We start from the raw sequence: 21533 nt of genomic DNA on the forward strand, positions 1-21533 counted from the left end.
CTTGATCTGGGTGTGTCATTACTCTTTGAATATATAGAAGAAAAAGACATAAAACCAAAATAGAGAAGTGTAAAAGTTTATTCAGAGGTAAGAGTGTTCCAAGATATTGTGCATACAGAAATGTACTTTGATGCACATCACAGTTTGAGAGTCCCAGGGTTCCATTAAAAAAAGTCCAGCTTCACTGAATATTTACTAATGAGGTATTGTTACTGTACCACCTATTCCCTTCTGTCCCTTTACTTCCATTCCAATGTGAAAATTACAAAAAGACAAATACAAATGGTTTGGTCTCTTAATTGTGATTTAGTCGTCCAAGAAGTCGTCATCCAGATTGACGTCTGATGTGTCGATATCCTCCAGATCAAAGTCATCCAAATCGTCATCCAGGTCAAAGAGGGCCTGAGAAAACACGACCAGAACGTGACCTACAGTACAGTGTGTATAATGCCTGCAACTAGCAGTTGCTGCTGCTTTCCATGCCATAGTCCACTAGCTTGCATAGCAACTGAGTCAGACACTTAATACGTAGCCTGTAGCCCAATTACCCGTAAGGTATTGCTGGTGTCGGACAAGACATGGGTGTACTAAGATCCTCACACAAACATGTATATCTTATGGGATGGAGTGATCTTTTGTGTGTCATGGTGAAGCCACTATAGTTTACTGTACAATACTGTACATCTGCATTGTAGCCAGCTGGTGCTAAATTTTAATTTGAGATTTACCAGGGAGTTCATTTGACAGCGTGGTTATGCATTAAAAAAACAGGACTAAAGTAGATCAGTAGAACACCTTACCTCGTCTTTTAGTTTGGCCTCAGGTCCTTCGGCTGCAGGTGATGGCATTGGGTCCACCTCTCTCTTCTCCTGCACAGCTGTGGGTGCTGGTGTGAGGAGACCTGTTGTCTCTGGCACAAAACTGGCAGGTTCCAGTGAAACTAAAGCTGGGACAGGAGCATCCATCAGTGTATCAGAGGACGCTTCCAGCTCTGTGGTGATAAGGTCATCCACTGAGAGGGAAGCATCCACTTCTGGAATTATGGGGGCTTCCACTTTGGGGATTATGGATGCATCCACTTCTGGGATTATGGGGGCTTCCACTTTGGGGATTATGGATGCATCCACTTCTGGGATTATGGGGGCTTCCACTTCCGGAATTATGGGGGCTTCCAATTCCGGAATCGTGGGGGCTTCCAGTTCTGGAATTGTGGGGGCTTCCAGTTCCGGAATTATGGGGCCTTCCAGTTCTGGAATTATGGGGGCTTCCAGTGCCGAAATTATGGGGGCTTCCAGTTCTGGAATTATGGGGGCTTCCAGTTCTGAAATTATGGGGGCTTCCAGTTCTGGAATTATGGGAGTATCTACTTCTGGGATTATGGGAGCTTCCACTTCAGGGATTATGGGAGCTTCCACTTCAGGGATTATGAGAGCTTCCACTTCAGGGATTATGGGAGCTTCCACTTTGGGGACAATGGGAGTCTCCTGTTCTACAGTGGCCAGCCCTTGTTCTGCACTGAAGGGAGCTTCCACTTCTACAGGGAGAGGTGCACCCTCTTCCACAAGCATGGGTACTTCATCTTCAGTGGAGATGGGCAATTGCACTTCTGTAATCAGGGGAACTTCCATTTTTGTGGCAGCAGAAGCTTCTGTGACAACAGGGCTTTCTGCTTCCATGTCAACAGGAGCTTCCGTTTCTGTAACAATGCGAGTCTCCGTTTGTGTGACAACAGACACTTCTGCTTCCGTGTCAACAGGAGCTTCTGTGACAACAGACACTTCTGCTTCCATGTCAGCAGGAGCTTCTGTGACAACAGGCACTTCTGCTTCTGTGTCAACAGGGACTTCTGCTTCTATGTCAACAGGAGCTTCTGCGTCAGCAAGAGCTTCCACTTCTTCAACAACAGCAGCTTCATCTTCCATGACTTTCACATCTGTGACAAAAGAGCCTTCTGTTTCTGGGGCAACAGGAGTTTCAGCTTCCATACCAACAGGGGCTTCCGCTTCTGAGACAACAGACACTTCTGCTTCTTTAACAAGAGGGGTTCTGGCTTCCGAGACAACAGAGGCTTCAGCTTCTGGGACAACAGGCACTTCGGGTTTCGGGACAACAGGGGCTTCCACTTCCATCAAAACATGGTCCTCAACTTCAGCTGAAACTGCTGCTGCTGCTGCCATTACTGCAGTGGCCCCTTCTCCAGTCTCAGGAACTTCCTACACAACAACATCAAATGGTTCCCTCACAAGTGACCTTCTTTGCTTCTGTCAGATTAGTTTAAAACCCACAGCAGAACATTAGATTTGCTAATCAGCCAAACGCCCACTAATCTTTGTACTAGAATTCATTGAAAAAATAAGCAAAACGTACAAATGAATGTTTTGCCAAAAGTAGACAGAAACATTTTCTGTAGACCCATGTTCCTCCATGATTATGTTGATCACATGCCAAGGAATCAGAGGCCAGCTGAGTTGAATTATTTCCAGATTTCAAATGATTATTTAATTTAGTCACTCAACTCCTTATATTGCAATGGAATCTGCACCTAAAATGCATAACTAATTTAACTGTGTTTACATATAGCAGTGGGGTGAAATTTCCTTGATTGGTTCAGCTGTTTGAATTTTCCGTAAGTGCCAAGTTTCATCTGAAGAGTATGTGTGTGTGTGCGCAGTTTTTTTAAAAGATATTTCATTAACAAAACATCTGCATAATAAGCTTAATTCACCATTCACCATGAACTGACGGATTAGTGTGCATGCTGTGTTCTGATTGGACTGTTCTCAGATGAGGACCTATTTAAGATTAGCTGGGCTGTGCTGACTAAGAAAAGCCTAAGCATTCCCAAGTCAAAGATAAAGCAGTCCAGAGATGTGTGATTCAGCTCTTACTTCAGTCGCTGCCGGGATTCCTTTGGGTTGGTAGCCTCTCGACTCTTCCAACACAGCCCTCTCCTCATTTGGCTAAACCAGAGTAAAACAGCAAGGTCAGTTCATAGTAACAACTGTGTCAGTTGGAGAGACAAAGTGAAAATACAGTATAAATGAAGTTGAAATTTGCCTGGATACAACATTTTCATTGTTCTTTTTTCACTGTTTGCACAGAAGACACACAAGTTCCTCTGTTGCATTAAGATTAAGACTACATAAAAACCAAAGAATCTTCTGCATTTGTACCAGGGGTAATCACCACACAATAGTTACTCTGTATCACCTTAATACAGTAAATTGAATGGTAACTAACCCTAAATACTACCATTGATAAGAATACTGGCACTCTAGGAGGGTAGCATATCATTTAGGAAGATTGTACCAGAAGACTGCACCAGTATTAAATTCAAATCTCCTGATTCTCCTGAACTCCCCCTTTAATGAACTCCACTTTAGCACAGTTTAGAACGATGACAAGCTCCATGGCATATCATGTTATTGGGATACGGTGAATTTAATATGTACTATGTAGTATGACTTAGTAAATGTATCTTTTTAACTACATATGTACAGCATGTCAAATTATGTCCATTTACCCAGTTATAGGCATCTATTCAACACAACTGCTAAGTATGCCTGCATACCCTCTCCCCCAGATCATAAAAACAAAACAATCTGCAGTGAACATTTGTTTAACTGACTGTTGACACAACTGCACGATATTTTAAATTTATATTCTAAATAGCTGCACCATTAAGTTTATGCCCATCTCAAATAGACTCCACACAGATGGTGCTTTGGAAATAAATGATTTCAAAATGATTTTTAAGCTAATAATAATGATGAAATGTAAGGAATCATAAAGTGTTCATAAGACTCACTTCATTGTTTATGTGGCAATTAAAACATAAACTATATTACCGGGAAGGAGGGCCCTCTGAGGGTTGAAAGGAAAGTTTACTCAAATGTGACAAAGCACGATCACTCACGGCGACGAGGGGATACTCGGCGGCTGGCTGTGTCTTGGCGGTTTCTCTGAGGTACTGCTCAGCCACATAGGCCTCCTTCAGCCCAGGGAATAAGTTCTCATATTCAGATGGGTCCGCCAATGATTCTGCAGCCTTTTGGTTCACCTTGGACAGGCTCTCTCTCCACAGCTTTACCACCCTGTCAGAGCAGACAAAGGCGGAGACACACGCAACCTTCAGAAGGAACCAGTAACCGACAATAAAAAGTACATTAGTTAAAAATAATTATGACAGGCTGTAAGTAAGGCTTTTAAAAACTTTATGCAGTCAGAACTTTGTATAGATCTAGTTTACAAACACTCGATGGTGTCTTGTGGTACATGGCAGCCCAATTTAAGAGCCAAGCTAACCCATTATAGCACAGTAATGTGCGCCAGCAAGGCAATATCCCACACAGCAGAAAAGGAGGAAGTCTGTTTCATTTACCTGGACACCTGGCTAGGGAGGTACGTACGAGCCAGGAAAGCAGCTTCTGGCAGACGATTTGTCCGGATTAGGAGTTCCAGACAGTTGTTCAATCTGAGGAAATGAAACAGAGTTGCTGTTGGAACACAACTGACAGCAGACATACACTCTTGTACCTGTCATTGAGGGCTCTGGATACATTTCTCCACACCCACAATCCCACCACCTTTCAACAACCTGCTACACCCTGAAGCCCTCCAATGTCCATTCCTCATACTCACTTTCCCTGCAGGAAGTAGGTCAGGAACGCCACGTTGTTCTTGCCGTCGCGCTCCGCGCACTCGGCCAGCTTTCCCACCATGGCGGCGTTGCCGGATGCCGTGGCGAGCAGCAGCAGCCCGCCGTAGTCCTGGGCGTGGTGGAGGCACTCTTGCGCCAGCCTGAACTGGCACTTTGCGGTGGCCAGCTCTGCCAGCTGTTTCCACTTGTGCTCTGACTGCGAGTCGGGGAGGGAGACAGGTCACAGCGTTTTAACTGGTGATTCCGCACCGTACGATTCAGCACGCTGTGTTTCAAAGGGCGCAGACCCTTACCTTACACACAGACAAATAAAATACTGGACTTAAACAATGAGCCCATTTGCAAACAAGCCGATGTTGCTGTTATATGATTTATAGATGATGTCCTCTAGCTCTTTAAGTACTCAGTTCAGTTATTTTGCTGGGATGTCCTGCCATTCTGTCCAACACTGTTTGGCCCATACAGGATGGCCAATGTCCCATATTTAGCACTTTGGTACATAAAACTTTACAAATATGTTAGTTATATTGTCAGCATGTGCTGCAAATGCAGGTTTATTTAATAAATAACCTGCATTAAATACCCCCTTGGCTAACAATACTGAATTTGATCAACATGTATCACTGCACTGTGTTCAATATTTGGGTAAGGGTCTATTGGCCACCCTGTCTTAGGCATGTATTATCCTCAACCTTGTTTCTCTAGCATTTAAATAGGCATTACTTAAATTTCCCATTGTGTAATAATATCAGTATCAGTAATAAGAATGATGATGATTCCTGACGTTCAAGAAAAGAATGGGTAACCTAACAATGGAGACCCCCCACCCCCTCCAAGACATCCATGAGTTGTTACAGAACACTTCTTAAAACCTGTTCTCTGGTGATACACTCTTCTAAAGAACAAACTATTAAGTGCATCTACAAGATCTTGATTGTTACAAAGCTTTTACAAAGCCTCCCTTCTGCATATTTAAATACATGATCTCCAGCTTTTTCCCAACTATAATGATAAAACTTTGAATACTTTTCATGTTACACTTCAGAAACTATAGAAAAATAACATGGTTCAACAGTGACTCTTTCCTTGTGAGCTTCCTGTTTGTGTAGACACTGACCTCTGCTTCAGTGGCCAGCTGGTAGGCGATCTTGAGCTCCCCCTGCTGCAGTGCCAGCTCAAAGCGATGCTCTGGGTCTGTGGACACAGCCAGCGCCTGCTGCTTGAAGCCCTGTGGCACAGCAACACACAGGCAGACTATTCAGCAGCATGGTCGTAGTACAGGATCACCTCTTACCCAGGCAGCTTACAATTTACTGTACACTTCTAGAATTCAACATGCTTTATGCACATGATTACTCACACTGATACGCATTTCAATGCAGTGAAGCATAGCTTTGAAGAAGGAAATCAAAACAGTAAACGATTACTCATTGTACTCACTGGTAAATGCCAATCAGCAGAACTATGCATTCTAAGGGAAGTGTATACTGTGATTACTCGGGTCACAAACTCCCAGTAATCCTAATATCCAAGACAGGCCAACAGGAAGTACTCCAGGCTCACCCACCTGTTTCTCCAGGAAGTGTGCCACTCGTGTCCTCTGCTCCTTTGGGATGGTGGGCAGCACCTTATCAGCCATGCCGAAGTCCCTGCGCATGACAGCGGTCTGGTACTCCAGCACGGACACCAGCAGCGAGTAGCTCACAATGTTCAGCTCCTTGTCTCCCAGGTAGAGGCGGTCGTCCTTGGGGATGTAGCCCAGCAGGTACATTGTCCTGTGGCAGAAATTCATGACATCACTCACATGAATTGATAATTCATCTACAGAAATGAAGAGCGGCATTTCAGCTTCTTTGCTTCTTCAGGCACAGGCCATGACAGGTGAGGAAGTACCTGTCCAGGTGAGCAATGGTAACAATTTCTCCCCCCACAAAGTAGTTCAGCCTGTTCACTGAGCTGGTGTAGATGAAGCAGTCTCCCACCCAGAGGCCTGTCTTCACAACCTCCTGAATCTCACCCAGGACCTACAGCAAAGATGGAGATGAAGCCCAAATCAGACTCGGAAGAGAGGGATGGAAGAAACAAACTAAATCTTACAACATATCTGTAAGAATAGTGTCATTTAGCTGATTCATCAATTTGTGAAGAGCACTCCTCTACTCTACCCCTACTGTTGATTGGAAACCTATGGTCATGAATATGTACAGTACATTGCCTCATGTGCCTCACAGCCACAGTCAATACTGACACTGTCAGTTCCAGACCACGGGCATGTTACTGCAGAGAAACGGGTTTGTTTTGATAAGCTACAGGTCAGATTTTTATTTACCAGAGCAGATACAATGACAAAACCCCCGAAAGCCAGAATCCTCTTACTTCGAATGCGTCCTCGATACCATCCTCTGTCACACCCTCGTTGCCCTCCTGCGCGGCCGCCACCTTGTCCGGCATGTACTTGAGGACGAAGAAGGACTCATCCGTGGCGATGCACACCAGCTCGCCCGAGTCTGACCAGAAGATCTGGATAGAGCATCAGGCCATGTCATTGGACCCAGGGAGTGAAGTGAAGTAGAACGCTTTGAACTGAATCAGGCGGGAAGTGGAAAAACTCACATGCTTGGGCTGGATTTCGATGCGGCGGATCAGCTGTGTGTTCTCCCAGTCGTAAAATGCGAGCCCATTCGCTGACCTGACTCCCAGCAGGTATCCACCATACACACCTGGGACAAGCAAGCCAGTGTGTGAAAATTTATAACACAGCATACAGAAGTACTATATTCCAAACCAGTAAAATCTCAGGAAACTAACGAAGACAAGCAAAGCAAGGCCAACCTTCTGCACCAAAGTCTGGTTTGAAGGACTTCTTCTCCTTAAAGTTCTTGAAGAGTTTTACCATACTGTTGCTTTCCCGAGTGGCATATCTGCAACACATCAAATTCTCAGGGTAATGCTGAGTTGGACCAAGCAGCCCACACTACAGATAACACCGGAATAACATTGTTTAAAGAACGTTCAAATGCTAACAGAGGTGATCTTACTCAGAGGAATCGTGGGCCCAGACAAACTCCTGCGCCGAGCCAAAGCTCTTGTTCCTGAGCGCCATGGCGGTGTAGATGATGTACTCTCCATCTCCACACACCACAACAAACCTGCAGCCAGCAACACACACAACACACAAGGGTAAAATGTACAACCAAAGTGAAACCAGTCCTTACATTACTCTTAACGACTTCTTAATGTTCTACACAACAAGCCCACAGGGACTCTTTCATGTGTGAGCCAAATACCTACAATGAGTCCCTGTGGTTGAGCTAGATTACATTAAGCGGTCTAAAATGTTTTAAATTACACTTAATTTGAGTTAGACTCACCATGTGTCTACCTGGCCTGTTTGAAAATACATTTTGCTGTGTTTGGTCGGTATGTGAACCATTTGGACCGCATTGGGTGGGTATTAGAATCATTCTGGGCCTGTAAGGCCTTTAGTATGACTAGTCTGAATTGGATTTTTGGATCAGATAGCCGTCACACCTGCCATTGGGATTGTGCTGGATGGTCTGTGGGTAGATCTCACAGCTGCCCATGTCTTTAACAGCCAGCGGCAGCCGCTCTCCGTCCTTGATCTCCGCATCGCCCATGGCCTTCAGGTTGGCCTGCTGCACCTCTGAGTGCCTGGCCCAGATGATCTTCCCGTTGCTGTCCATGGACATGGCCGGCTCCTCCCGTCCAAGCTGGGTAGGGAGAGCGAGGGGGGCTCATCATCTCCAAAGAGTTCACACCACACAACCCTCTTTCCCACAGTATACACTGGTTACTCTGGAAAATGTATTGTGAAATTTAGAATTATATGCTGTCCAAGAAACAAACAAGACATACAAGGTAAAACACATGAGAAATATCACAATAACAATACCTAAAAACCAGAGCCACGAGAGACAATATATTAAACATGCCAAATATGGAAAATCAGTTTTTCAAGGTCATTTTTATAAAATACTTTGTATGCATTGGTGGCATAAACGTCCCTTGAGAGCCAGAATGGATCTGGCATTAAGCTATCTGATATTAAGCTAAGAATATTTAAGATATTTAGAATTGTGCAGTTTTCCAATGAATTCAAGTAAGTAGTTCTGAGGTATAATGTGACCCAGAATCACTCCAACTCCCATCACTCCCATTAAAACAATGGAATCTACCACCAGCAAGCACAACTGAAGCAGCAAGCATGAATAAGTGAGAGACAGACAGCTGAGTGGAGAGGATGCTGGGAGATGAGGTCCAGAACAGTTCTCAGTGCTGTGGGGCAGTACCTTTATGATGATGCTGCCCTCGTCATAGCCCAATGCCACGCTGTTGGAGCTCCGCAGGCTGCACACACACCACACCCTCTCCATGCCGTAGTTCAGCGTGCTCTCCAGGCGGTACGTGCTTGCGTGCCAGATACGCACAGTACCTGAGGGCCAGGGGAGGGGTCAACCTGAACATCTGTATCCTACTGTTACTTATATCAAAGTCCCTTTTCAATTCATCATTTACACACAAAAATAATCCAGAATCAGCTTTAACAACATACTAACATGAGAAAGCCCTCATGTTAAATTATGTTGTTGCTTATTCAGGGAACACTGTAATAAGCATCAACCTAAAGACATTGATTTTAGAGAAGAATCCAGGGTGCTCTTAATCAAGAAGAAAGTTCTGGAAGGTACAAACCATCCTCTGATCCAGTGAGGATGATGGGCAGCTCTGGGTGGAAGCTGACACATGACACATTCTGTGCATGACCCTCCAGCGTCTGCACACACGTTTTATTCTGGAGTGGAAGGACAAAAACTCAAACTCAAAAACGTCACAATTTACAAATCCTGTTCATCAAAAATGCAGTATTTACAAGTAGCACTCGTATAGACAGTAAACACATATAAATCTAAACAGCCTTATGAATGTAATGTCTATTGGAATTGAAGGGTACTTTACTACACCGTAACAAGAAGGCGGTGCAGTGTGTTTCAAATCAAATCATATCATTCCTTATGTTATCTAAAACTGATAAAACTGTCACCTCATCAGGAATTTGTCAGCCTTTAAAATGCATCATTTTTATTCCACAGTGAACTACGCTCAATTTTAGAGAGACAGATTGTCATATTATCATGCAAACACGTATCACACATCATCTGTCCTCACAACGGATGTGTGTACCTGGTAATCCCAGATCTTGACCATCCGATCGTCAGCCCCGGAGATGAGATAGGGCTTGTCGCCCCCACTGTAGTAGTCGATGCAGTTGACCCCCTTCTCATGACCCTCCAGTGTGAAGTTAGGGGACGAAGAACCCAGCTGCCACACCTGAAACAGGTACCGGGGAGTTACCGCAGACTGACCCATCACACACATGCACACACAAGTCTTTGTCACTGCATTCACACAGACCAAGACACTCATAACTCATCTAACCCCACAGTCTAATAAGCTGCTGTACCTTTATTGCTAATTTTACTGAACAGAACACACTGCTGAAACTACTGAAAATATATTTTCAGTATTTATATTTTTCATATTTAATTTTTATATGATCTATTTTTTTTCTTCAGAGAAAGTGAATGTCTCCAAAGTTTTAAAAAAATCTCCTGAGCTGTCTTGTAATTTGTGACTTGAGTTACCTTGATGGTCCTGTCGAGGGAGGCACTGGCAAACTGGTTGTTGTCCTTGGGGTTGATGACGATCTGCATGACATAGTGTGTGTGTCCCTCAAAGACTTGGCTGCAGGACCACTTCTTCTCCCAATCCCAGAGTTTGATCAGCATGTCATCTGGGTACACACACACACACACACACACACAAACAAACAGGTGTGAACACAGCACAAGGACAGCACTGTCTGATGTCACTAGGTTTTCTAGCTTGGTGTTTTATGTATTTTCCATGGTTCTAAAAGGAAACAAAATCAGAAAAATATTATCTATATTTTTATGATTATGTTTAACATGTTTATTATTATGAATAGTTTTAACAAGTCTGGCAAGATTAGGTTTCGAAAACTTCAGGGGGAGTGAGGGAGAGAGAGGTATACAACACAAAATCAGCAAAAGCAGATTCATAGACAAATATGGAATGAAAATGCAAAAAGTAAAAACAGAAGCCACTCATTAGCATTTTCTCTGTGCTAGCCATTGGAAGCAGATGTGTGTCATACCACTGCTGGTGAGGATGTATGGCTGTGTGGGGTGTACAGCGATGCAGCGGATGTAGTCTGAGTGAGCCTCAAACATGTGCACACGCTCCAGGGTGTTGTAGTTGAACACACGAATCTGCATGTCATCCTATTCCACACAAAAGGAAAAAATAAATAAATAAATAGCCCAAACAAGTTTATCTGCACTGCATATGTAAGAGGCACCTCTGCTGAGCAAGCAAGTTTCAAGTGTTGTGATGTCATCGGGAGATAAGCCAATCGGCATTGCCCACAATACCCTTCACTATTTCCCCACAGTGTAGTTCAAAGCCCACTACAGTTAAGTGACTGAAACAAATCTCAGTAAATCACAACTGGCAGGCACTGCCAGATACTAAGCAGCAAAAGGAACAGTAAAACAAACTGTGAAATCTACAGAAGACAGTAACAGAAGGACAAAAGTGTGAAAAAAATGCTGCATTTTATATTAGCAAACCACACAAGACATGAGACAGTCTTACAGCTCCTGTGATGACCCAGTTCTTCCTGGCCACAAACTTAGAGGTTCTGACAGGAAGGTCACACACTTCAAAGGTCTTAACAATGGTCTGAAAGAATTAAAGTATGTTAATCATAACTTTGAAGGCTCTGTGACATACAAAAAGATGCTAAATTCAGAAAGGGTGTAGTCATTAACAGGTACTCACCTGTGTCTCGTGGTTCCAGACGCAGACACTGCCATTATACAGGCTGGCAACCATCCATGGCTCAGTTGGATGCAGATCCACGCTCTTTACACGGTCTGAGCGAGCCGACAGCTTTCGTTTGATATCCAATCGGAGAGGCTGCGGGTGACACAGAGAACATCATCAAGCTGTGCTGTGCATTGCTGCATGTTCATGAATGACCACCAAATATCTCAACACATTTACGATTTGTTGAGAAATCCTGTCATTCTAAAGGACAAGGTGATATCCGCACAGGTTCTAAACGATCAGAAATGAATCTCAAAATCTTGACACTTCACTACCCGTGTAAACAAAACAAACTTGGTGTACTGTCCCATATGGAAAAAATGATATGGAAATATAAGGGAACTGCATGTATTTTAATATATGTACTTATATTTCTTAATGTATTTCTTACACATATATTTTTACATCATAAAATATATAAAAATATATCTTATATATAAAAATTTTAATATATTTAAATATAAAAAATTGGTTGCTTTTAAATATTTATGACATGTATTTACATTTATTTAAATATAATAATGTTGTGAAGCAGATGTGCATTATACAGTTGCAAGAAAACGTCTGTGAACCCATTGGAAATACTACAATTTCTGCATTAATTACTCAATGAATGTGGTCTCATCTAAGTCACAATAATAGACTAACACATTCTGCTTAAACTAATAACAAACAAATATTTGTACTTCTTGTCAATAATAAATGCATCATTTAAACATTCACAGTCTAGGTTGGAAAACGTATGAGAACCTTTAGGCTAATGACTACTCAAAAAGCTAATTGGAGTCAGGTGTTCCAATCAATGAGATAAGATTGAAGGTGTGGCTAGGAGGTGCTCTGGCCTATAAAAAAGGCACACAAAATTTGGTTACTGACAGAGTTTGTTCTTCTCAAGATATATCTATTCATGTGAACAATGCACTGAACAAAACAATTTTCAGAGGACCTTAGAAGAAGAATTGTGAAGATGCATAAATCTGGAAAACACTATAAAACCATTTCCAAAGGCCTGGGTGTTCATCGATCCACAAAATGACAAGCTGTCTACAAACGGAGGAAATTCAGTACTATTGCTACTCTCTCAGAGTGGGTATCCTGCAAAGATCATGGCAAGAGTGCAGCATGCAATGCTGAAGCAGGTCAAAAAGTAACCCTATGGTAAAAATAAAGATCCTGAAGCAATCTCTTGAACTTAGTAAAGTCTCTCTCCATGTGTCCACAAAAAAAGAACTGCAAAACATGAATGGTATTCATGGAAGGACACCACAGAGGAAACCACTGCTCTCCAAAAAAACATTCCTGCATGTCTCAAGTTTGCAAAAGACGACTTGGATATTCCACAACACTTCTGGGACAATGTTTTATGGACGGATGAGACTAAAGTAGAAATGCACAACACTGTTTGGAGGGCAAAGGCACTGCTCACCAACACCAAAACCTCATTCCAATTGAGAAACGTAGTGGAGTGAGCATCATGCGGCTGCTTTGCTGCCTCAGGGCCTGAACAGCTTGCAACGGGAACAAAAAAATCTTAATTGTATCAAATTTTACAGGAGAATGTCAGGGTAGCGGTCGTTCACCTGAAGTTTAGTAGAAGATATCGCTGCAAAAAATGTCCTACCTGTTCCTAGATACAACGGTTCACATTTTCTAGCCTGAACTGTGAATGTTCAGACTGAAGACATGAAAGGGGCAATTGATTGTATGCTATTAGTTTAAGCAGAATTTTTGTCTATTAATGTGACTTAAATGAAGATCAGACCACATTTAATGAGTATTTAATACAGAAGTCCAGGTAATGCCAAAGGGTTCACAAACCTTTGTGTGTGTGTGTGTGTTTATGTATTTCATAAATATATTACAAAATATATTTCAATAAATTAAAAAATGTCCGCCATATTTTTAAACGTATTACTTTTAAGCATGGGTTATAATTGTGATTTTAAACGGCATAATGCCTCACATGTAATATGCACATTTGCATACAAAGTAAATATTTGTTAGCCTATATGTTCGCGTTACACAATGATTTGCGTCCTTGGATTTAATGTTTATGATTTGGGTGTCCCATCAAAAAGGTTTGAACGCTGTCAGGCCACTGCTACGTCAAATTAGGTTTCAAGTTACATAAGTGCTGGCTCTGTCATACTGTACAAAAAGTTTGCTTACTGACCTATTAATCGTATTTTGTAATATAGATGCGTAAAACGAAAGGAATTTAGGTTTACATACTTGACCATCAACACGTAGCTAATTGAGTAGTCACAGTATCGAAGTTAACAATTAGACGGCTATTATATTCAATATGCTATGAATTGAAGATTCTTCTCAGCTGCTTGAACTAGTTCTGCATATGAGAGTTACCACGCGTACTAGGCTAGCAAGCAAACAATGGAACATGCATGCTTCCCAATTACCACAAAAATAGTGATCTGTACGTCAAATAAACTGCACTTCTCAGACTATAAATTAGCTATCCATTTGTGTAAAGTTAATAGCGACTGATCTAAGTCGCTATTATCAATTATAGGCCCTCAATGGACTCGGGACTTTGATTTACTGAGAAAAGAATAGACCTCGCCCACATAAAGCCACTGCACCCGAATTAACCAATTTAAAAATATAAGGCTTGCAAGTAGCGATGTGCGCTTAGATAGCCTTACCATGTTTTCACGATGCCAAGAGGCGTCTCTCTTAAAACAACCCAGAACACAGACAATAATCAGCAGAGGTGGACGTAGTTGGCTACGTGGAGCTTCCAGGGACTCCCTCTCACGAGATCAGGCGACTGGTTGCGTAACACGGCGAGATCTCCGTAGCTTTCCGTAGTATGTGCAGTGGGTGTGTCATGTAAGTAAGCCTAACGTATACCTTTAAAAGCCTGAAGTAAGCTACTTGTATAATTTTTCCCCATTAAATGTTCGTATAATTTCTGACATGTCAAATGCCTAACACACAAGTGATCAGACCGCGCTCACGACACGTATAACCAGTTATGCAACCAGATTGTTCTGTTGCATAAATACATTCTGTCTTGTAGTTGAAAATGTATACTTTATATTTACGAATGAAGTATACACTTTCATCCTCACAAGCATCATTGAGCACTGAAAAGATGCGTGCGCGAAAATAGAATGAATAATACCACACTGCAAGAGTAGGAAAGCACATTGTCTTCCATAAGTATTCATTTTGTCCATAAAAACTGAATGTACTTGTGTTTATGACTTCAAATTACACTCAATGATGAATGATACAGTATTAATTCCAGCGAACACGCAAAAATGAATTGAATTTACGACATACTGATGTTAGAAGTCAACCAACCATAGACAAATTGTGTTATTGCTGTCACACTGCCTTGTTATCATTAGATCATTGCTGAGTTTGGTCATGAATTGGTTAACCTGCAAAAGCACAGACGGAGATAAGAGGCTGCCTATTGTACCCATTTATTTTGTGCTAGTCATTAAATCAATAGTCATGATATATTGCTGTTGCAATTTTGTGCTACAGTAGTTGAGCAGCAGAAAAAAAGATTATAAGATTTTTTTTTCTGGCTAACCACTACAGGATCACATCCCATAGATTTCAACTGAAAGTTAAATCAGTTTTGTTAAGTTAAAAAAATAAACTGTATAAGTAAGCCTGTGTATTTGCCTATGTTTTATTTGTAGAAAATGTTTTTTAAATGCATTGCATGCATGCATGCATGCGTTTTGTATTTGTTTAAACTAGAAACATTAAGTATGAAGAGCCACCAGTTCTAAAAATCAAAGCTAAAGCTCACATTTTTCACAATAAATTTCAGTAACATTGTGGGCCTCATTTTCTTATTATAAAGTGAAAATCCATGCATGCACTCCTTCCACACAAATATTATTCAGCTTGAAAAATGTGATGGGTGCATGTGTACATATAAGATCATATATCAATAAGCTGCAAAAGATTTTCACGTTTTCAGGTGTTGTTATATAAATCATGTGTACATCTGCTACATGTGAAATTGCAAATGTTTGTGGTATTTTTAATCAGGATTTTAAAGTGAAAACCTTCTGTCTTCACATTCAAAAACTTGGAGATCTCTATAAGATGTGTGCAAATGAAGCATTGCTTATACTCACAGATGCATTTGCCATTTGATATGTTCAGTTACTGTGAAACACTAAACCAGGGTGGGGCAATTTACCACTTAGCTAATTTACCAATGGTGCCGGGACTCTTACATCATTTTATTGGATATTGACTGATAAGCCCAGCGTTGTCTCGCTGAGTGAAGACTTCCTATTGTTATCCCATCACCACTTCAGGCAGTTTCAGAGGTAAGATGTTAATCCAGTTCTTGGCATGCTTTTACATGACAAATTACATTTTTTTTTCTGTGCAAATAATAAATGATATTATTCTTCTAGTGATCAGAAAAGTAGCCATAATCATACATAACAAAAATATTATTGGAAAACATAAACGATCATTTTCCCAACAGTCAAATGACCAAAACCACATTATGCATGCTTGCATGTTTATTAAAATCAGATTTGTTTATTACAAAGAAATATCTACATGATAACATAAAATGGGAACAGGAAATAAAGAGGTTGTACTGCTTGTTAATTTATTTCCATTTTGTTTGAATTAAATCCCCCCATTTTTCACAGAGTCTGAATTCATTCCAATTATACCTCTCTCACTGCTGTGCCATCCATACCTCTACGAGAAACAATGCAGCTGAAGTGTACTCCACTCATGCACTAGCCTATGAGCCAGTTATAATTTTCTCCCAACTATCCACATAATGCTACAGGACAGTTAGCAGTCATCTGAGGGGATCTATATATCTCATTCACAACAACTAGTATCCTGTGGGCATCTGGATTGCATTTAAACTAATGCAGCGGTAACAAAGGGAATGCTTGTAGCCCAGACCTTTAGCTGCAACATGAGCAGGCTAGCAATGACTAAACTGTCTGTAAATAGTCATTTGAACTTCCTGGTGAATTGAAGGGGTTGGTATTTATGCCTGAATTGTATTGCCACTTTTCATATTGAACAAATCAAATCATAATAGATTTTTCTTGCACTGTGGCCACGTCATATTACTTGTTAATGGTTAGAGGTCTTACACCCCTAGGAAAAAATAAGAAGAATAAAAACTTTTTGATTGTGTTAACCAATCAGTATCCCTTTCACCATTCTTTGGGAAAATATTCCCATTTACAATGGGTTTCAATGAGATCATAGAAAGTACATTACCATATGCTATGCAATGCTAATGTAACATGGGTCTGGTTCACAGGCTAATCCAAGGAACAAAGGATGAGTTACACCCACCCTTGATGGGACAAGGCCAATTGCATTCTATTGCTGTGGAGCCCGGTCATAGCCAGCTAATGACAGAGCTGAGGTAAAGGCTCTTCATTATTTCTTCTTGAACACCTGATGGCATACTGTGTCTCCACAAGTCAGCTCCTGAAAATCCAGAGAGGTGATACAATTAGTTTTGAATAGCTGCAAAGACAATAGCGTCAGATGAATGATCCTTCCCTTTTCCCCTAGCCAAACAATTTAGCTATACTTTTGTATCTCCAGCAGTGGATAATAAAAATGACATGAGGATGCTTAGACTGCTGGGTGGCTCATCCTGTTAAGGCATTGTTATAGTGCATGGATGCTCCCCACAGTCTGTTTTCGAATCTGTACCATGTCACTGCTGACTGGCTGGCAGTCCAGCAGAGAAACGCACAAATGGCACTCGCTTCGTTCAGGGCAGGGAGCCAATTGTTCAGGATGACAGCATCTCATTGCGCACTGCACTGGTGACCCCTGCTGGTGACCCCCTGTGGTCCACCCATTGTACTGCACATGAAGCATCTTCCTTTGATTCATATCTGTGCAAGCAAAACTTATAGACTAAGGTATAACATGAAGCAGCTTGTGGCATCATGTTGCAGCAATGAATACAATTAGGCATGGGGGGGGGGGGAGGGGCATAAAAAAATTCATGATTTATTGAAATAACCATTACTTACCAAGTGAAGTTTGTCTCCCTCAATCCAGTGCTTCCATCCACGGTTGGCTTTCTCACCCTTCTGGGTGCACACCAGATTGTCACCATCCCAGACCACCAGCGTCTAAAAGTAAACATTCCCACAATTCCTGATTTGCCATTTTGTAGGACTGCACCAAGAGGGATGAAACAGGTGCGACGTAAAGAATAAGAACAGAAGAACTAGGATGAAACTGGAAGGGCATTAAGAGATAAGAAGGAGAAAATAAGACATTCATTTAGAGGATGGAAGGGAAAAGGAAACCAAGATGAGATTTCAGCAAAGTGTGTTCAGTGTTTTGACCTACCTGTACCTGCCTGTTGTCCAAACCCTTGGTGTGCTCCTCAAATTCTTCCCCAACTGTGAAGTTCACCTCATAGTTCCTGAATGTGCTCAGTGTGTTTGTCTCAAACTTGTCCCCGTTCTGAACAAACACTTTTGTCTGAGTCAAATGGACGGCAATTTTACGGGTGGCAAAATCAATGTCTGTGGGGAGAGGGGGGTGGATTAATTACAATTAGTCAGTCAAGTTATATAGAAGGAAAAAATGATTTTTAGTGTGCAGTATCTTTGCATGCTTGATTAAGGAATGAAACCAAAGGAAACAAGACATTCACACTAGTTTGCAGAAGTAAAAATTAGATTTATACGCTACATTACCATGATCGCTTATTTACCCCATTTGAATTGTTTTCTTCCCCATTTCCCACTTCAGGTGATCAAATTTAGCATCACCTCATGTACTGAATGGATCTCTTGAATTTCAATGGAGAATGGTACTCTATGAATCATATCTAAACAGCTGAATAATGAAAGACTGTGGATCAAAATCAATGCTGCATGAAGCTTCCTATCCGCCAGGCTTTGCATTGGTATGATATGCAAAAGCAGACCTAATTTTCCTTGGAGAGATGAAAATGGCAAGAAGAGTGAATCAATATTTATTTTGCATGGTAACAGGCAGGATCTGTACACTTGTTGAAGGTTAAGCTGCAATGACAGAGGCTCGATAAGTAAATGAAGTAGCACCGATAGTCTTTGCTTTCCATTTTTGCACCATCTCACCCTCTCTTCATTTATTAGTTTAACCGATTTGTGTGCGTACTCACTGCAGGAAGCGTGCTTACCCAGAGCTTTCATGTACTCCTCAAAATTCTCATTGCTCACCATCTCCCATCTTCCATTGTAGTCAGCAGGCATGATGATCGTGTGAGGGTCAATCGGGCTGAATCGCAGATACGAGGAAAAGAACGGGTGCAGCGCATCCCAGCCCTTTTTATACTGGAGCGAACTCCAACCGGGAAGACCAGCGTGCAGAGTTCACATGATAAGATTATTTATTGCCTCTGAGCACTTTGAGGAAGCTCTGCTTTCAGACTCTATTTAACAGTGCCAAGGGTCAGAAAGACCGCAAAATAAATTATTCATTCAAAGGAAATGCAATGTAAAAATGCATGCCTGCTCATTCAGGAAAACAATCTGATATAATCCTGCATATAAAAAATGTTTTTTTTTTTTTGTCTTCATTAACGGCTCAGAGATTGTGTAGCCGGCATTTAAAATTTATTGCAGATTTTTAGTTCATGCAGCACAAATAAATGTAAAGATACACAGTAACGTCGCAGCCTCCTGTAGATGGTGCTGTACAGGATGTTCCACAATCAATACCTCTGCTAGCTAATTGGAATGGTATGCATTATTCATGTGCGGATTCATGTCTGAACGCAGCAAAGCCTGCCGGCCCCTTTCCTTCACTTCACACAAAGTAGGAAATCGCTGGAGGCTGCCTGTGTGGTTTAGCTGTTGTTGAAGGTAGCCTACTGTCTGTCATCTGTAATTGTTCCACTGATCACATTGAAACGTCATATTGATCATATTGTGCATTTAGATACAAAATGGCAGGGATGATATGGAAGTTGACAGACAGCAGAAGAGATAAAAGCATGCATGATACTGTATCTTTTCTGAAGACACTCTGCTTCTGGATATGTAGACGGGCTCTGTTCCAGTGAACACTGTCCTGTGAAAGTCTTGCCATTGCTGTAACTCTGGCAGTTAGTGAAACGAATGTTGGTGACACCATTTACCTGAGTGTCATTTTTCATGAGATTCCTGATTCACATGCGCTCTATAGACTTTATGTAGGATACATGGTCTAATGTAGCTTATCAATCGTCTGTTGCTTTTTAATCAGTTCTCTATCTGCATTTTCAAAGGCCCACAGGATTGTAGATAAGAAGAGTGTTCAGCCTTTTATGTATGGTAGGCTGATATGACATGATGCCAAGGCCCTTCTACAACCCCTGTACATATTGTTCTCCTGTCCTGAAATCACTTCCTGTGCAATACCTTCTGATAGACTTAGACAAGATATATGAGACAAGGGTATCTCCCTCTACATGGCAAATAGATTCCTTTCTATACTTTATCCTGCAGTAAATGTTCTGGAACCACAGCACACAACTTTTCATCTACAGTACGCAGCTTGCACAATATCAGAGAAACCACTTTACAATTGCTCCCGGAAAGTGCTGGGGAGGCAGTTTTGTCTGTGATGTGTGAGTTCAGTCCGCAGGGTCAAAAGTCATGCCATGCATGCCCATGCAACAAGCAGATAAAGATCTGAAAGTGATTAGAGTTCCTTGTAGTCTGGAACAGGACCTGGGTAGCTGCATTCATTGCAGTCCGAGTTCACACTTATCTGGATGTTGTTGGCTGTCTGGCTGCGCACCAAAGCAGTTATTCTCCATTGAAAGGACTTGACAGCCTGATGTAGGCGGAGTCACTTTTGAGCTGCTCAGTTGCCTGTGTGGATTTTTGAAACTTGAAATATTAATAGAAAAGTATGGTACTGGCAAACAGAAATGTTTTGTGACATGTATGTAAACATTTTACACGTAAGCATGGAAAAAATTGCACAGTACCCACATGTGACCACATTAGGTCTTCTTGTTTTGTTTTCTTATAAAATTGTGAAATACAGTTTTGTGGGGTTTTGTGATATCTGTTCTCAAGCACATCCAGCAAAGGTGAAATATACTAAATTTACAGATTGGTGTGTCTGCCAATCAAGAAGGTTTACAACTGGCTAATTGTATTAATTAATTTTACAAGTAACAGAAACAAAGAAGTTTCTGCATTTACCTTTATCAGTGCTTCATAATTTTTTTTTTTTTCGATAAGACTGATCGACAAATGCCAAAACATTAGCTTCTGTACATCTAATAAAAAGACCAATTGCCAGCTTTTCAGTTTTTCTGTGTTTCTAGGCTTAACATAGAAGATGCACCTTATAAACTTTTTTCCTTTATGGGTTGCACTTCAAAGCAGACAATGTGTCTCATGGGTTCCACTAACTTTGAGACATTTTGTTTTGCCAAATATTGGTTTCCAGACAAATGTTCCATGCTTTGATACAACACTTAGTTCCAGTCAAGTAATTTCATTGAACAAGAGCCATTCCATAAGTGCTGATATACAGTACAACAGCACTGGAACTTTTTACTGTAACATATCACTCTACTTCACATCATAATTGATACAATGTAGAAAAAAACTTTTACTTTGGGGTGACTGTTTATATGTTGCTTAGCAAAAAAATTTTATTGGAATTTTGAATAAAATGTGTTTGTTGGCAGAACGGAATAAATGAAAAATATCATAATATGTTGTCTCATGCACTACTTGATATTTTATAGGAGAACTGTTGTATGAAAGCAATATCACACTTCAGGTAATGCTGTGTGACAGGAATCATCCATGTAGTTATTATGTCATCCATGGGATTTAATCCCCCAAACTGAATGTTGGGATCTAATGTTAGTATTATTTACAGCTGTTTAATTGCAGTCATTGTCAGAGTGCATGATTCCCCACATATTAACCTTGTTTAGTAC

At 41.3% G+C, this 21533-nt stretch overlaps 2 protein-coding genes across 2 annotated transcripts; both read right to left on the reverse strand.

The window, feature by feature from the left end:
* Positions 1 to 60: 60 nt before the first annotated feature.
* On the reverse strand, positions 61 to 14411 carry LOC118209890 (coatomer subunit beta'-like). The gene is made up of 22 exons (XM_035385616.1): positions 14254 to 14411; positions 11543 to 11680; positions 11357 to 11443; positions 10857 to 10983; positions 10324 to 10472; positions 9863 to 10009; positions 9374 to 9473; positions 8971 to 9113; positions 8192 to 8391; positions 7699 to 7809; positions 7493 to 7581; positions 7274 to 7380; positions 7037 to 7180; positions 6554 to 6684; positions 6228 to 6435; positions 5778 to 5888; positions 4642 to 4856; positions 4382 to 4474; positions 3917 to 4094; positions 2889 to 2960; positions 801 to 2213; positions 61 to 402 (listed from the first exon to the last, which is right to left on the reverse strand). The coding sequence occupies exons 1-22, from the start codon at positions 14254 to 14256 to the stop codon at positions 307 to 309; spliced, it is 4062 nt and encodes a 1353-aa protein (XP_035241507.1). The 5' UTR covers positions 14257 to 14411; the 3' UTR covers positions 61 to 306.
* Positions 14412 to 16100: 1689 nt separating this feature from the next.
* On the reverse strand, positions 16101 to 18879 carry LOC118209390 (retinol-binding protein 2-like). The gene is made up of 4 exons (XM_035384644.1): positions 18765 to 18879; positions 17945 to 18123; positions 17620 to 17721; positions 16101 to 17059 (listed from the first exon to the last, which is right to left on the reverse strand). Exons 1-4 carry the CDS (start codon positions 18835 to 18837, stop codon positions 17009 to 17011), a joined length of 405 nt encoding a protein of 134 aa, XP_035240535.1. The 5' UTR covers positions 18838 to 18879; the 3' UTR covers positions 16101 to 17008.
* Positions 18880 to 21533: the final 2654 nt, after the last annotated feature.

This window comes from Anguilla anguilla, chromosome 12 (genome assembly GCF_013347855.1).
Source record: "Anguilla anguilla isolate fAngAng1 chromosome 12, fAngAng1.pri, whole genome shotgun sequence".
Taxonomy (NCBI): Eukaryota; Metazoa; Chordata; class Actinopteri; order Anguilliformes; family Anguillidae; genus Anguilla; species Anguilla anguilla.